The 18,474-nt window shown below is 44.7% G+C and overlaps 1 protein-coding gene across 3 annotated transcripts in view; it reads right to left on the reverse strand.

The window, feature by feature from the left end:
* The window catches only part of ccdc85ca (coiled-coil domain containing 85C, a), a 57,595-nt gene extending 39,697 nt beyond the window's left edge, over positions 1-17,898 (reverse strand). For 2 of the 3 annotated variants that reach the window (XM_029729682.1, XM_029729681.1), the window contains exon 1: positions 16,715-17,897. In XM_029729682.1, coding sequence (XP_029585542.1) covers positions 16,715-17,426 — 712 coding nt within the window. In that variant the 5' untranslated portion in view covers positions 17,427-17,897. Of the gene's footprint in view, positions 1-16,714 lie in introns of all 3 variants that reach the window. The other variant, XM_029729683.1, reaches the window with a different exon arrangement.
* Between the last annotated feature and the right edge of the window lie 576 nt (positions 17,899-18,474).

An 18,474-nucleotide genomic window follows, 5' to 3' on the forward strand; every position in this document is an offset into this window, starting at 1 on the left:
AATTGGACTGAATAGTTCATTCATTTTGAGACAGGTAAAGAGAGGTAAACTTATATTCAGATAGATACGCTGGTGTCATAAACCTGAAGCATTAGATGAGAGCCCTGGGCTAATCATTCAAAGAGACCTTTGTCCCCTGGACCTGCCTAACCCTGTGTGTGTGTGTGTGTGTGTGTGTGTGTGTGTGTGTGTGTGTGTGTGTGTGTGTGTGTGTGTGTGTGTGTGGCCTAACCTAACCTGTCGTAACTAGGGGCCTCCAGGCAGGAGAGGTTAGCCTGTGAGGTTAGCCTCTCACTCTGTACCTCCTGTGATAGTGGAGTTAAGAGGCAGGAGGGAGAGGGAGAGGGAGAGGAGGAAATAAAGACTGTGTGAGTGTGTCAGAGAGAAAGAAAGTTTGTGCTGGTTTCTCCGCTCTGCGTGTGTCAGTCTCGGCGTTAGCTAGCCCATGCTCAGGGTCCTGTAGTGCTATAGTGGGGTGACGTGATGCTTCATTCACCCATTCACCATAGTGGGGCTTTGAAGAGCCCCCAACCCTTTTGTCCGCAAAACAATAGTGTCGGACAGATGGCCCGGGCAGACCCAAGCAAGACTCACACACACACACCCCTCTACCCCCTCCAACCCGGTTCAGACATTGACAGGGGTACAGCTTAACCCCCCCCGTAGCTCTGTCTGGGATGATCTAACAGGCTTCTCAATCACAGAAGCCAAAGAATGATGATTAGCTAACAGAACACAGATTCTCTAGACCGAATACTAGCATTTCTACATTTCTATTCGGATACCACACACACCTTTCAGGGAGGGTGTGACCGCGGCAGGTAGCCTTGCAGTTAAGAGCGTTGGGCAAGTTACCGAAAAGTCACTGGTTCGAATCACCGAGCCGACTAGGTGAAAATTCTGTGGATGTGCCCTTGAGCAAGGCACTTGCACCCTAAATGCTCCAGTAAATCTCTCATTCAGCAGACACTGGATAAGAGTGTCTGCTGAATGACTCAAATGTAAAATAGCTGGTCTTCAGGTGAGACAGCGAGAAAAGGGGAGGGAGCGATAGAGAAAGAGAGGATGAGACAGAGCCGGTGGGATTAAGAGATTGGTCAGATTAAACCAAGAGGCCAACTGCAGGCTCAGGAGGAGAAGCCAATCTGTTTTTTATTGCTTTTGACTTCCTTCATATTTCACACCAGACACATGGAATTATCCTAACAAAACTGGGGTTGACCCTAGGAAAACGGGGATTGACCCTAGCAAAACTGGGGTTGACCCTAGGAAAACGGGGATTGACCCTAGCAAAACTAGGGTTGACCCTAGCAAAACTGGGGTTGACCCTAGCAAAAGGTCACTTCTAGCCCCATATTTATGCCCTGCTATACCTGATTCATGAATGAATTGGTCCTCTTTTTCTCACTCTCTCAAAAACACGTCACTGTCTTCCATTAGCCACAAGTGGAATGCTTGGCAACTGATGTGAATCAGAATGACCTAAAACAAATATATAAATAATCCCGTAACAGACAGTCTGTCACATCTAAATGGAGGATTTGGCCCTGGTAACTGCATGGTGAGGTTATTCAACTCATTGACCCTGGCGAGGTTGCTCATCCATCCACATGCTTACATAACAGGCCCTGACATCCTGTCTGGCTGCAGCGTCTTGTGGAAAGGCCACTCTGAATCAGCCACACCCTCTGGGGTTAAAAGGCAGCAACGCCCTCTATAGTACGGTCTATACCATTCACACTTACAAACTCAAACATACACACATACCTCTCATTCATTCACCCTAGCCCTTACTCTCACCTCTCTTACCTCCTCTCTCCCTCTTTTGTTCTACCGGTCCTCTGGGATCAATCAACCGGCAGATAATCGTTGGTTGCTATGGCATTCCCACGACTACCACCTCCTGGCCGTGAGAGACCAGCCAATCCCAGCCTCCCGCTCCCCTTTGACCCCCTTTTCCCTCCAATGAGGTCACTCTCTCCCCATGAGAGAGAGAGAGAGAGAGAGAGAGAGAGAGAGAAATGATAGAATGGACGGGAGACCAAGGGAGAGAGAGAAAGAGATTTTGAATGTGGAAAAGAGGTAGAGAAAGAGAGGGATAGGGAAAGATGATGAAAACAAAATGTCCCCCATGAAATTCTATGCCTCCATATGACTAGCTAGCTAATTAATTCAATCTGAGCAGCCCACATTCTACTGCTAGAGAGTGGAAAGTTCCATAACATCCATATATTTCTTTACTTAACGCTGACTTCATATTTTCTATAGGCCCTCTACAGTGCTGTGGCTGCTCTAATAAAGTGAACTATTTCCTAGCTGCCTCACTCTACAGGTGTGTGTTCATGTCACGGAACGCTTGGGAATTTGAGAACACACACCGCTTCCTGTTGTAGTGTGACACTAATGAGCGCTGTTGAGAAGAGCCTATGTTGTCACAATGTTTTTTGTAGGGTTTCCTGGGTGTGTCCCGTTCACACAGTGACAGCCAGTGAAATCCAACTTCCTCTATGGTCTGCGGAGGAACGTGGTGGATCCTGACACGGCAGCGTTTTTTGAACACACACAGATCTAAGATCAGAATAGCACCGCGCCACTATCTGTTTCACCAACTTTCTGGTGTTATTACTCTGCTAAACTTTTCTTGTGGCTCCCACAATCAATAAAGCAACGTTTCCTGCCACAGACCAGAACGGTCTTACAAATAAAGTTGAAATTGTCCAACCTACAATTAGGAAAAACATTGCTATAAATGAGCCATCCTGAAAGTATAGAGCGCTCCTGAGAATTGCGATATGAAAAGCAATTGTGATATTCATATAGTTTCCATCTCAAGAGTCGTGTTTGGATTTAATGGGTTTCAAAATGATAAAAATCAATTTCAATATATTTATATTGCTCTCTCCACTTCCACTGTGAGACAGATGGAAATGAGAAGAGATTCAGTTTCCTGAGTTTGACAGCTCTGGGAAAATGCATGAAGCGATATTAAAACAATATTGAAGTCATCAAATAAATGATTGTGACTCCTGGCAAGGCTCTGATATGAATCTATTATGAAAGTCTTTCAAAACCAAATGTTGTTTAGCTTAGTAAAGGAAGAGTTCCTCTGGAATGGTCTCCAGCGATGCACACACACACGTGCACACATGCAGAGACTCACACACACACACACGTGTGTGGGTAGATAGAGAGGGAGGTGGGTCCGACCAACTAGCTACTTTACGAGCTGATCAGGTCCTGTTCTGTCAATAAGACAGTAAGTGATGACCACAACCCTAACAAGCCCTCAGCGTTACTGCACCGAATCATGGATCATGGAGAGAGATAGACAGTAGGAGTTTGAGGAAATAGAGACAGGGGCTTCCTGATCCTTTCTGCCATTTGCACGTCACGGTAAGTCTCACATTGAATGAAATTATCATTGCCAAGTCGCTTTTCTCTGATTCTTGATCAACACTCCTATTCTGAGATACTTTATGAATACAGATCCTGATGATCTATCACTGTCTCACTGAGCCTGCCCAAGTCTCAGTGTCTGGTCTGGGTCCACAAGACGCCAACTAAAGGCAAAAACACCCCAGTAATCTGCAACCCAAGCCTTCAGCCTCCCCGTTGGCTCTCACTCCATGTCCATCTGTCCAACCCAGACCTTCAACATACAGACACTGTGGGCTGAGACCAGCGTGTGTGTGTGTGTGTGTGTGTGTGTGTGTGTGTGTGTGTGTGTGTGTGTGTGTGTGTGTGTGTGTGTCCAATTACTGGCCTAGGGAAAACCATAGAGTGGCCCTCTACAATCAATCATTCAATATACACCTTGTTTTCTCAATCTGCATGGTTTAAATAAAAGAGGTTACTCACCCTTCAGAGGGTAAACATTCCTACCCTGTCTTTCATTGGCTCATACACTCCCACAAAGGTCTTCCTTATGCAGTGTCATTATCACAACAACAGAGACAAGCGCTTTCACTTCTCTCCCTGGGCTATAAATCATTCTAAGCCGACTGAGCACTAACCATGCTAACAGTAACAATAACACATGCATGCATGCACAGGGCCAAGAGGCAGTTCGTTCACATAAACAAGAAGTAGAATCTCGGGGGAGTAGAACTGAAACTGATCCCTTCATCCATCCATTCATCCATCCATCCATTCATCCATCCATCCACTGGGACGGGAAACCCAAGCTCCTCCGTCAACAAATACACAGCCTTCCTCAATGTAAACAAATAACCCCGCTTTGTCTGTGGAATAACAAGCTATATTTGGACCGGACAGACAAATAACATCCTTATCACACTTCAATTACCAAACTGAAAATAAACTAAATGAAACTTTTATTCAGATAGTCTTATATAGTAAATATATGTTGACAAATGTTGACAAACTCCCCCCCCCATCTAGGTCCTCTGCCCCAGAAAATGTTCTGGACATTGTCTTTCAATTGTTTACAAAACTCTCCAAGAAAACTCTATAACCATCTAAGATGTGTATGTCTCCCTCTACAAGTGTTCACAAGGTTGCAGTCCCCAGTCTATTGTTCGTGGCTGTCTGACCTGGGAATGGACAGGTCAATTACAGGCTGTTGTAGCAGTCAACACCAGACCAGCCAGGCTGTTTCTGCATCCCAAATGTCACCCTAGTCCCTTTATATTGCACTACTTTTAACCAGGGCTCATATGGCTCTGGTCAAAAGCAGTGCACTATCTAGGGAAGAAAGTGACATTTGGAATGGCCCACTGTGTGTGTGCGAGGGAGTGAAAACAGACAGTGTAAGGAGTGCGCTGAGAGTCGGGAAGCAAGTTCAGGAAGTGAGTGTTTTGATATATAAAATAAACAATAACCACGAAACAAAACGCACCGACATGAAACAGAGTCATTAACACCTGAGGAAAGAACCAAGGGGAGGGACAGATACAGGGAAGATAATCAAGTAGGTGATGGAGTCCAGGTGAGGGTCATGAGGCGCAGGTGCATGAGACGATGGTGACAGGTGTGCGGGATAATCAGCAGCCTGATGACCTAGAGGACGGAGAGGGAGTAGACGTGACAGACAGATTATTGTGTTCTTTATACGGCGAGGTCTGAACAGCAGGGAGTCAGCTAGAACTCTGAGAACCTCGGACTCAGCGAAAAACCCAAAACGAAACACTGAGGCAAAGCATGGCTACAATAAGACAGGGTTGGTTGACTCCTATTCTTCACTGCGTGTCTCTTCAACTAGAGCTTGTGAGGGTCTGCTGGTCTACAGTGCGTTACAATGAAAGAAAAATCATGTTGTTTTTTAAATGTTTGTTTCCATCGTCTTTTTCGCGTGCACATAGCAGCCATTATGGACACCTAGGACACGCATACTGTACCCGTAGATATAGAACTGTGTACCCACATTGCTACACTCAGGACAACCAGTTCACAACCTCAGCAGTTCTGATTAATTTATTCCGGAATCAGAATTCTGGGAAAACAACATCTGCTTTTGGTTTGTTCTGTTGGTTCCAGAAAGTTCCATAGATGTTTGGCAGCCGGATTAGCTTTGATCTCCGTCGCAGTTTCATGTTACTGACCCAAAAACGCATGACTAAACAGGTAGTGACATGGTGTATTATACAACACAGACAGACATAGCTGTGACCTGGGTACGGATGACCTGGTGAGTATTGGGGCATAAATTATCCCAGAAGGCCATTCTCTCACTGAGGCGTGGGGATTACATGGTCACACGAGATATATGGCTTCCTGAAAGAGGGACATGGGATTCAATGGAGGCATCCCAAATTACACCCTATTCAGCGCACTACTTTTGACCAGAGCTGGAGCACTATATAGGGAATAGGGTGCCATTTGGGACGCAGAGACAATGACTCCTCTAGATCTCATGGGGGATCTTAAAAGGACCCCAACAACCAGGAATGAGCAACATGACCAACAAACACTCTAAAGGCTTCATACTCATTTGAGATCTGTGCTCATACTTTTCGTGTGTAAATAATGCATTGATGTCAACGGGAGATTTGAATGAAAATGTCAGATATGTGCATGGTTCTTAAATAAGGATTCAGCCCGAAGACCCCAACTCCTGTACCAGTCAAAAGGCTGAGAAGCTAAGCCAAGCTAACAGTTTCCAGATCCTCAGCCTCTATAATAGTCATCTGGTTTAATGGCATGTTAGAAAATATCTTGTCTGGAGATGCTCTTTCTAAGCCCTCGAAGTGTGCCCTAACCCCTCGTAAACAGGGATCAAGTGGTCGGCGGGCTGGAGACCTGGACCTCTCTCTACCGCTGCTGGGGAATCCAGGACATCCCATACACAGGGCTGACGGGGCGGCCCTGTCCCGAGGGGCAACCCGACTCTCTCTCTCTCGCTCCCTCTCTCTCTCTAGCAATGGGGACAGGGGGCTGAAACGTAATCTGAAAGTTGAAATAGGACCCAAACCCCAATACGACCCCAAATTGGATGGCAGATTGAGCACCCTCCATCCCTAGGTGGGCTGGCTGGGAGGTCTGAATGTTCTCATTTCTAGCCACCTTTTTTCTGGAACGTTCTCCTGTTTGAAATGTTCATGCCTGTAACTGCCAATTCATTCCACAATGACTTACAAAAAAATTGACTGTCGTAAAACAATAACAGACACACCTTGGGCCTGCAGTGTGCACATAAACACAAACACACACACACATCAAAGAGGGCTGCCACTGTAATAGCATTTTTTACACTAGGCTGGCTGGGTGGATAGTGCGACAGATTTGAAAAGCTTTTAATTTTATTGCTGCGTCTGGATGTGTATTGACTTTCCCACTAAGCCTAATCGCTGTGGGTTTTCGAGTTATTTACGGTGCTAAGTGCTAAGGTGGGCTAAGTGAGTCCTGAGAAAAACACACTCAAATTCCAAAAATCAATAATTCTGTTCAGAACCAATAATGACATATACAGAAATAAATGTGTTAGATCAATCCACACATACTGTATGTAAGTTCTGCGCACACGTACCCACACACAAACACACACACACACTATTTTGAGTCTGCCATGTTAATCAGTGTGACCATGTTCACATAGAGGATCACAATTCAACATCACGATGAATATCATTTGGCTGGACAACAAAATCTGATTTAGGATAAATACTTCTACTGTAGATGAGGTCCATAAATAGACATCCATCCACATATGTTTCATAGAAATCCAAAAATGGTTTATTCTAAAGGATTGACAGGATTAGCAGTGCCATGTTTCACAAGAAAACATACAGTATTTACTGTTGATCGTTCAAGCCAGGACTTGGTCAAATACATTATGTACGAGAAAGGATTTGAGTTGCCATGGATTAAACCCTCTCCTTCGCCATCCCAGCCAGCCAGAGAGAGACAGTCACCACTCAGGCCTGAGTTACATCCAAGCCCCTCTCAATCAGGCCTTTTGCTCTCTCTCTCTCTCTCTCTCTCTCTCTCTCTCTCTCTCTCTCTCTCTCCAATTCTGCAGCGTCCAGGCTGTGGGAACCAAAGAAAGGGTGGGGGGAGAAGGGGAGGGGCACTGAGTGCAACAGGCAGAGAAAGGGGGTTCAGGGTTTGGACGGAGAGTGCGAACAAGTGCAACAGGAGGAGTGAGGAAAAGTAAAAGAGAAAGAGGGGGGGTGAGAGAGCGGGAGTGAGAGCCTGACAGGGAGTGAGAAGAAGAGCGCGAGAAGAGAGAGAATAAATGACAGTAAATAAATGAGTGAGTGAGTGAGTGAGAGAAAGAAAGAACCATTGATCAAAGTTTGGGGGTGGGGGGGTGGTGGTGGAGGAGGAGGAGGAGGGTAGCTGGGAAGCAGGACACAGAAGCTGAACACAACAGAGACGGCTGAACAAAGACCTCCACAGCCCCATACAGCCCCATCCACAGAACTACACACACAGCACCACACACAGCCCCCGAGCCTGCCTCTACACTACCTGATCAAACACTGTCATCATCCAGGGAGTGAGCCAAGGCCCGAGACAGGGTAAAACCAATCACACAGAGCCGTACCACAGAGCGCACAGCTTTGCACCACAAACTATTTAGACTGTCTAATCACCTCAAAGCAGTGTGAAGTATACAGAGTTATCCAGTTATCCATTAGTTGGACCGCACCCATTCCTGACAGGCATTCTTAAGTTTACTATACCTGATTATCATTATGAAATTATTAAAACAACTTGTATAGAACCTAAAATAAGTGTGTATATACCTTATAGCAACAATAGAACAAAAAAAAAGTGGATGAAGTGAATTTCCAATACTGTTGAGGCAACAAAAAAAGCAAGATGGTGGGAGAAAAAAACATTTTTCAGAGAGAACCTTGTTCAGTCTCACATGAGACTCCAGTGATATACTTAAATAAACATAGAAGCGGTGTCTTTGCTGATTGACTAGCACCTTGGGGCTGTACAGTAGATTGTAAATAATAGGTGGTGGGCCGTAGCAAGCTATCTACTTTAGTTCTCGAGAGGATCGATCTCTGTCGAGGGAGGAGCTGGTTTTTACATATTGTGTATATTTATTTATTCTTAACACATTTCTGTTTGTTGGAAATATCAATTCTTGCAACATTTTTGCAGAATACTTACTTTTATGTTCGCTAGCTGGACAGGCAAACACAACTTGTGTACTATCCATGGTACTATCTCTGCTGATCACGTCTGCCAATCCCGTTATCCGTATCTAAGGTAGTAGACAGCTGGTGACAGCTCGAGAGAGATCTCCGTCTGACAATCTGCTATTAGGTCAAGTATTATACATTTTTTTGTCATCTAACTATTTAGTTATACCATCAATGCAAGCTCCCAATTTAGAACACAGCAACCTCAGTAATGTAGCTAGCTTCTAGTTACAACAAGTTGATGTGTTACTAGCTAGCAGGAGCAGATAGCTTTATCGTTAGCTAGCATGTCTTTCCAGGACAAGGAGCGTTTTTAGCTAGCAGTTTATTCCAAGTCATAATTTAAAAGTATAAAAATCTATAGGACAGGTAGTGTAAAGCTAATATAGTCATCAAGGCAGGGCCCACTCATTTCAGTCATGCTGACGAAATGCCACATAATCCAGCTCACAAACTACATTATCGTGCTGTGATGATGTATTGTATTCATTCTTGTCTCTCGCTTTTGTCTCACATGATCTATTCGGCTCTCCTGTGTCCTGCTCCCAGAGATCAACCAAGTGCTATTCACCAAGCATGAGCTGATTCACTCACCTGTGATGAGAACCATGCTACTGCAGTTTGAACTAGCCCTGCCGTCACTATTCAGACATTAAGACAACATACGCATTTGCCTGTTTTCTTTGTGGGTTTTGTCTGACACAGTCTCATGCATTTTAGAGTTGAAGAACTCCCAACTACAGATACACGTGCTTGTTTGAGCATGTTGAAGACTAAATTCAACTAAATTCAATCTATTTCCCTGCATACTCTATTTCAGGTTGATTTGTCTTTCTTGTTTGTTTCAATATCTCTGTTTTTACATGTACATTGATTGATTAATTAATCTTATGCTACTCACATATTTAAAAAACCCTGATTTTTCTAAACTAATTCAATTTGTTACTTGGACATATTGCACCCGTTACTGAAATGGTTGTTCCAGTTTAGATAGTTTAGGTAATATCCTACTTTAGACTTCCCAGCCAGGCAGTCATTCTGAATACAAATTATAAGTGAATAAAAATTTGAAATGTTGGCTAGCCAACTCTGGCTGGATCCCAATAGGAATTACACATCACTTTGCAAGCCAGCATAATGTGACTTGCAGGTAAACCAAGAATCTCAAAATAAGGCCCTATTAAATAATTGTAATGTGTTTGAATAATTACATTTTAATGAAAGCTATTTGTTTAGGATCTCACTTGGAGATGGCTACAAGACAACAACAAAAAAGACGGCAACCATATATCTGTCACTGACAACTACAGTCATGGGTGGTAACTCTACAATTCACCAGAAAGGCAAAGCACTCTGGGAAATACAAAAATAAGGCTTTACACTAAAGCAGCGTGTTCATTTAACACTGAAAAGTGTGGATCTGTATAGACACAGGACCATAGTTCAATTTTATGAAAATGAATAATTTAAACCATCACATTCACTGAATATGTAGTATTTGAAACCCAAACATTCATTTCCCAACTGCTTTTTCTATAATCCTACAGGCTCTTTATCATTCTCCATACCTTTATATTCCAATGCATCCAACATTATGCATGCCCACCATGATATTGGGAAGCTGCTATTTGAGATCTCATCTGGTATTGGCTAATATGCATATGCAGCTGTCGCTTTTAAACCTCCATTCTAACGTACATGACACACAGCTTTTTATAGACATGCTTTTTTGGGGTGTTCTATGCAAATTATATGATCAAATGTTTCTTTAAACCTGCAGCTAGTTACTTGAAATGATACAATCTGTCACGCCCTGACTTTGGAGATCCTTCTTGTTCTCTATGTTTGGTAGGTCAAGGTGTGACTCGGGTGGGGAAGTCTATTTTGTCTGTTTCTTTGTTTTTGGGCCAGTGTGGTTCCCAATCAGAGGCAGTTGTCTATCGTTGTCTCTGATTGGGAATCATACTTAGGCAGCCGGTTTTCCACCTGTGTTTGTGGGATGTTATTTTCTGTTTAGTGTCTGCGCCTGATGGAACGGTTCGCTTTCGTTTTGTTATTTTTGGTTATTCTTGTTTGAGTGTTTCTTGAAATAAATTATCATGAACACTTACCACGCTGCGCTTTGGTCCACTTCTCCTTCTAATGACGAGCATTACACAATCATGCCAAAACATAATTCAAAATTTAATTCACTGACAGAGCGATGGCTCATGAAACACTAGCTTCATGAGCAGGCACAACGACATTTACAGTATTAGCTGGCTGGCTAGGCTAGTCAACTGTAACAGCAATGTTCCACATTAAAATGGAGTTGGACCCCCCTTTGCTGCTATAACAGCCACCACTCTTCTGGGAAGGCTTTCCACTAGATGTTGGAACATTGCTGCGGGGACTTGCTTCCATTCAGCCACAAGAGCATTACTGAGGTCTGGCACTGATGTTGGGTGATTAGGCCTGGCTTGCAGTCAGCGTTCCAATCATCCCAAAGGTGTTCGAAAGGATTGTGGTCAGGGCTCTGTGCAGGCCAGTCTAGTTCTTCCACACCGATCTCAACAAACTATTTCTGTAATGACCTCACTTTGTGCACGGGGGCATTGTCATGCTGAAACAGGAAAGGGCCATGGGAGCACAGAATCGTCTCAAATGTCATTGTATGTTGTAGCGTTAAGATTTCCCTTCACTGGAACTAAGGGGCCTAGCCCAAACCATGGAAAACAGCCCCAGACCATTATTCCTCATCCACCAAACTTTACAGTTGGCCCTATGCATTGGGGCAGATAGCGTCCTCCTGGCATCCGCCAAACACAGATTCGTCCGTCGGACTGCCAGATGGTGAAGCGTGATTCATCACTCCAGAGAACGCATTTCCACTGCTCCAGTCCAATGGCGGCAAGCTTTACACCACTCCAGCCGACACTTGGCATTGCACATAGTATTCTTAGGCTGCTCGGCCATGGAAACCATTTCATGAAGCTCCCGACTAACAGTTATTGTGCTGACGTTGTTTCCAGCGGCCGTTTGGAACTTGGTAGTGAGTGTTGCAACCGAGGACAGATCATTTTTACGCGGTACTCACTTTAGCACTCGGAGGTCCCCTTCTCTGAGCTTGTGTGGCCTACCACTGCGCGGCTGAGCCGTTGTTGCTCCTAGACGTTTCTACTTCACAATAACAGCACTTACAGTTGACTAGGGCAGCTCTAGCAGGGTAGAAATTTGACAAACTGACTTGTTGGAAAGGTGGCATCCTATGACGGTGCCACATTGAAATTCACTGAGCTCTTCAGTAAGGCCAGTCTACTACCAATTTTTGTCTATGGAGATTGCATGGCGGTGTGCTCGATGTTATACACCTGTCAGCAATGGGTGTGGCTGAAATAGCAGAATCCACTAATTTGAAGGGGTGTCCACATACTTTTGATTTATAATCTTATTTCAGTCTTTGGGAGAAAGCATTAATTCATCTTAACACACTGGCAGCAGATCAGAGGCTATTTTTACATCTTAGAAGCAGGCCATTGGCTGCCTTCATCACAAGGGGTATCTACAGAAGTTCTAATTGATTCCAAGTTTATTCAGTTTGCAAATTTGCCTGTGCAGACAGTGTTGAAATATACTTTTTCTGAGAAAAGGTGCATGAATTAAAGGTGCAACAAATTTGACAATAAACATAAGAATATTTCATTGTCATATGCAAAAAGATGACCGATTAGCTTCACTGTTTTCGGCATCTGCCCAGAGACCTATATTTAATCTTTATTTAACTAGGCAAGTCAGTTAAGAACAAATTCTTATTTACAATGACAGCCTAGGAACAGTGGGCTAACTGCCTTGTTCAGCGGCAGAACAATAGATTTGTACCTTGTCAGCTCAGGGATTCGAACTAGCAACCTTTCGGTTACCGGCCCAACACTCTAACCACTAGGCTACCTGCCACACCTATATGATAAACTCGCACATAGGCACACACACAAACACAAACGGCGTGCCAGATAAGTGGGATGTACATTATTTCACAGACACATACACAACTGTAAGAGGACCGGCTGCCACTTTAAGATGATAATGGTGTATATCACACACACACACAGCTGTGAGAAAGCATCTGTTGCCCGGGCCTTTTCCTCTGAGGCAGCGGTGGAATTATTCTTGGGAATTTACAGTCAGGACTAATCGCAACAAGTGGGCTCTCTCATCTTACATATCCCCACGCACGCACACGCACACACACACACACGCAAATAAGAGAGGCTAATATTGCAACTGAAACAGCCCTCCCACATGGTCCGGCTAGTAAATAAAAGCAGCGGGTAAAACTGACAGCGACACAGTAGCACCTCCTTCCCCTCAGCCTCAGCGGCTGATTTAATAGGCCAGAGAGCACAGGGAACCAATAAACAGGCTATAACTCTTTGATTGACAGCCACAGGCCATCCCACAAGGACCTCTGCATCACAGAGAGAGAATGCTGGAGGTGAAGCATCAGCTTTGGTCGGGATAGAAGGTCAACAGCATATGAGTGAGAAGGACTGACTGACGCTTGACCAGCAGAGAAAGAAAACAATTAGGTTAATACAAGTTATGACATGGTTAATTAAATATCTAACCATGTAATAACGCAATAATAACTAGGTAAATAGCTTAGTTGAACATTAAATGTTAATTACTGTCTATACATGTTTGACAGGTAGGGCGAGCCATACCAAATAGGTTTGGACTCTGTGACAATGAACCAATCAGAATTCACCAGCCAGCCAGGAGGTGAGCAGCTTGTGCCAAAACCAGACCACATTATTACTCACGCAACAGTGGCACTATGATCAATACAGTTTGTCCGTCAGAGTATTCAGTAGCAAAGGCCCCATGCAGGGCTGTATGCCCACACTAACAATTGCTTTGTCACAGCGACCACCAGCCATTTCACACATCGGATGCGTCCCAAATGGCACCCTATTCTCGATGGGAGCAGGCTGCCGTTTTGGACACATTGGGCTCTGGGCAAAAGTAGTGCACTATGTAGGGAATAGGGTGCTATTTGGGACGCCACACATTGATTAGCCTTAACCGCATGGACAAAAGAGCCACACATAAGGGCATACTGCTTCAGTATTGTCTGTACTGTAGCTGTATTGATGTGATGCATTGTCCAGCCAACTGTCCTCACTGTAGCATATGAGTTTATCATCTGGTGAAAAGGGGGGTTTTGAGGGAGTAGGGACTCGGGAGTAGGGACTCGGGAGTAGGAGTATTGGACAGATAGGATAGAGGTAGTTTAGGACGAGGGAGTGGAAGGTGAGTGGATAGTGTTAAGTGCATATCTAAGATAAGATAAAGACTTTAGCTGGTTGATAGGAAGGGTCCATTAGTAGACTGGGTCATTTCAACTCGTCAACAAAGAGCTAGATTTCTATGAAGTTTAACAGGGCTTGTCTAAAAGTTAAACACAGTTTGACTGCTTTGAGGCCTGGCCTGGGTCCTACTTAAAATGTCAGCAGATGGACAGTTTGCAGAGCTCAGTCAGTGGGTTCTGTATTGATTTGAACAAGGTGACTTACTGAGGCGACTTAGCACCCTGTCGCCCTTGCCGTGCTGCTCGCTGTGAGGAGGGCGTCAGTTAGAGCGCATCCCAAATGGCACCCTATTCTCTATATAGTGCATAACATTTGATCAGAGCCTTATGGATCCTGGTCAAAGGTAGTGCACTATAAAGGGAATAGGGTCCAACTTGAGACACAAACTTAGTTAAATAATCCTCATTAGGTCTGCCATACAGCACAGAGTTTAGGTAATTAGAGACGCCATCTGTCCAGGACAAGGACCGTTACCGTCAACACTGTCACCATCAACACTGTCAACATGACGGTGGCCATCTTAGTCTCGAGGAACCAAACACCATGGCTGTGTCCCTGATGGATACATTTGTGACACCATCTGTGACTCCTCTCAGTAACACCATCACGTGACCCCATAACCACAAAAGTCAATTGACAAAAACAATCAACCAAGTCCATATGGATACACTATGAAGTGTAGCTTCAGTGTAACTACCGGTTTCGTTATGAAACTACCTTCTTCAAATATGTATTATATATTGCAGGCATTAGTGTTTTATTGTATGTTTCCTGGTACCTACTCACTACTTAGCTAGCACGAATGTGTTCAAAATTTGTGTCTTCTGCTTATCTCTCTCTAGTGTGTAGGGCCCTCCAGACTGAAAAAGAGAGACAGCAGTGTGTGTGTGTGTGTGTGTGTGTGTGTGTGTGTGTGTGTGTGTGTGTGTGTGTGTGTGTGTGTGTGTGTGTGTGTGTGTGTGTGTGTATCTGGTAACCCACAGTACAGGAGAACTGCTATGCTGGCATTTCACACCGTGACCATGTGTTTAATGGTTTCCCTACAAACCGGAGAGCAAACATCCCCTCGAGCCGTGCAGCAAGGGGTGTGTGTGTGTGTGTGTGTGTGTGTGTGTGTGTGTGTGTGTGTGTGTGTGCGTGTGTGTGTGTGTGCTTGCGTGCGTGCGTGCGTGCGTGGGTGCGTGCGTGCGTGCGTGCGTGGGTGTGTGCGTGTGTGTTTCTTCGCTTCCTCAATGTGAACATGATGACTGAAGTATCAGTCTATTCTCAGTCTACTTTCAGGCTTTTCAGTCAATAATGTACTGACACCTCTAAACCAACTCTGCAGAGGTAGCTGAACCTGACCCATCATCCACCTATCCATCAACATCCATCACGTTCAACACACTCTCAAACACTCTTGTGAATACTAGCTGCAACTATGAAAGTGATGCTCCAGAGCTTTTATATAGTTTCAGCCAGTAGTTTTGAAAGTAGTGCTTACAAGCCAAAACGGGTCCTCGAAAATTGTGCACAATTGTGTACTACTACTATGTTAAGTCCTGCAAAGAATATATAGGCATATATATATAGAATTTACATTTTTTTGTGCAATTCGGATGATATGTTACGAATTCCAATGAATACAGTATGTTACGAATTTGGAAGTGCTTAAGATCCCGGAATGCATGTTTAACTTCTTCTAGTGAGTAAAATGATATAGGAACCTCAATAATACCCATTTTATTTCCGCTCTCTACTAATCATGACTTGTCAAGCATTTTCCTTGAAGTACCTTCGTGGACAGGATGTGTGGAAAGGTGTGAGGATGAGGAAATCCACAGGAATTACCCACATCCACATCCACATAGTTTTACATCCCTTATCTACCACTCATCACTATCAGCACTGTAAAATTCCTCTGGACCCGGTCAGACCAGTGTTATTACTATGTAACAGGGCATGACAGGCAGGCCTAGTTAACTTTTCAAGGAGATGTTTAAGTATAGTATACTAGCTGACAATGAACAGACAAAATAAGCATCTTACACATTTTACATTAGGTTGCACTGCACATGAGTGTATTGTGACAGAGGACACGGGGCAACATTTGGTTCGGGGTGCCTGCCGAGATTAGATTGAAATGCTAAGCACAATCAAAGGCGGGGAGGGACATTGTTTTAAAGACTTTTCGGGTTTTGTGTTGTTTTCTGACTCACAGGCCAGAAGGTCATGCATGGCCTGGGCGTGTCCCTGGCCTGACTCCTTTCTGAAAGGACTGCTATTATCATGTCACTGGAACACTGATGTCAGACAGCTGTGAGTGAAGGGCATCAGTATGACAAGTGGTGTGGTCAAATTATATTCCCTTATCCCTATATAGTGCACTACAAGGCTCTGGTCAAAAGTAGCCCCAATGTATCGTTTTTGGATAGGGCTTCAATTCACACCTCCAAGTAACTTGTGTTCTTGGCTATAGGCATAGTAAACTCTCATTCACTTTCTCTACTCACACACCCAGCTAGGGTAGATTCCTAATGGCTCATGTCTCATATGTAGGCTATACATTCAACAAATATATCATCTCAACCATTTATGCATGTATACCTATAACAAACTAAGGATGAAGCCTATGAAATGAAAATCCTCATCATCATCAATATTAAGGGGAACATTGGGGATCTTGTGGCACTCTGTAGATAGAATCACCCACAGATATCCTAGAATTCATAGGATTCTATATGTACAGTCATTATTCTATGGACTCACCATTCAGTCCATTACGGATGCGCAGGTGGATGTGTGACGCCAGCGATAGGTCGTCCATAGACCTCCGCAGGGATGCTATTTTTCCCTCGTTTGGCTTGTGTATGTGGTTGTGGTGGTGGTCAGGACTACCGGCGCTGCCGGTGCTGGAGGTACTGCTCCCGTCCCCGACGTCCCTAACGGTTCCCGTGCCCCCGTTCAGGTTGGTCAGGCTGGACTGGGAATCTATGGAGCTCCGTGACCCGGCTACGTTCCTCTCCTCATCCAGCATCAGAATGATCTCCTTCAGTTCCAGGTTCTCCCGCACCACAGAGTCCTGGTTGGCTTCCAGATCCTTCAGCTTCTGATGGTACACCCCGACATCCTTCCACATCGATCCAGAGGTGTAGCGGCCGAAGCGTTGCCACTCCCGGGACAGCTTCTTGCCCTTCTGTCGGTCGTCGTCCAGGAAACAGCAGAGCTCCCGGAGCTCGTGGTTATCATCCTGAAGCTTCTGGTTGATCTCTTTGAGGCTGCGGATCTCGTGGAGATGGACCTGTAGTCTCCGGTTCACATCTTTCATCATGTTCCCGTGCTCCACCATTAAGTACATTTTCTCGTTATCCGTTTTCCGTAGCCTCCTGATCAGCTCGTCTTTGCCGAGCCTGGAGAGCTCCTCGCCGGAGAGCTTGCTCAAGTCATCCCGCAACGGTCCGCCCGGGGCATTTTTGGCCATGTTCCCCTGCTGATGTTGCGCTATATGGGTGAGTTCGATGGTAGTTTACAGTGTTCGAATCTATAGGATGTCTAACCGAGCCTCAACGGTGACTTTGTAAAAGAAAATCAAATCCATGATAGATGAAATTATTCCAATGCGACATGAAGGCTAAAGATTGATTCAACACTGGGCAGGAATGTGGAGCCTAATAAAAGCGCCTTGGAGCTAAGCAGGTGACCCAAATTGGCAGGCAAGCAGGCAGGCAACAGAACAGTGGACAATCCCCTTGTAAAATTCAGCAAAATCGCAAAAAGCTGTTTTTCGTTTTCCTCCCGGTAACTCCTCTCTGAGACGCCTTACACGCTTTTACGCACTGGACAGACGCGGAGAGAGAGAGGCGGTCTTCTTGGACACCGTATTCACCAACCACAGAGTGACTGGGAAGGATCTCCCACAGCCTCGCTGATCGTCAACAAGCGCTGCGTAAATCCGTGATGTCAGAGGTTGTGTGTCCACAGCACTGTCTTGCTTCCAGCCAGGCAATATTCAAAAGAAAGTTCTAGAAATTTTCCAATTAAGCAGTCCTGCGGACGAGCTCGTATTTAAATTCCTCCTTTTCGAGTAAGCCGAAAGTGCACTATAGGGATATATTAAAGTATTCTCATTAAATGTTGTCCATTAAATGTTGTCCTCCATCATGGCAGTCAGGTTGGAATCTGATGGATTAAACTCGCCCTCTTCTCTCCTCATCCTGTAGCAGCTTCAAGCTTAACGCCTCGATCACACCGAGAGTGCACGACATTTCGGTACACCAGAAGGACATTCATTTCCAATGGAACGCTGCGTTTTCCTTGCAGCATTGCGTTGCAGAGGCAGTTGCATTGCGTTCTGTGAGGTGAACACATTACGCTTACCAATCAAACACACCGACAGCGTCATTGCGCAAAATAGTACTCTGCATCATCTAGATGCATGCAAAAAAAGTTCAACATTCACCTTCTGCTACCATTTCTGTCAAGCCTTTCTCATACAGTTTGACGCATATGTTCGATAAATCCTATTTATG

The sequence above is a fragment of the Salmo trutta genome, chromosome 33 (assembly GCF_901001165.1).
Source record: "Salmo trutta chromosome 33, fSalTru1.1, whole genome shotgun sequence".
In the NCBI taxonomy this organism is placed as follows: domain Eukaryota; kingdom Metazoa; phylum Chordata; class Actinopteri; order Salmoniformes; family Salmonidae; genus Salmo; species Salmo trutta.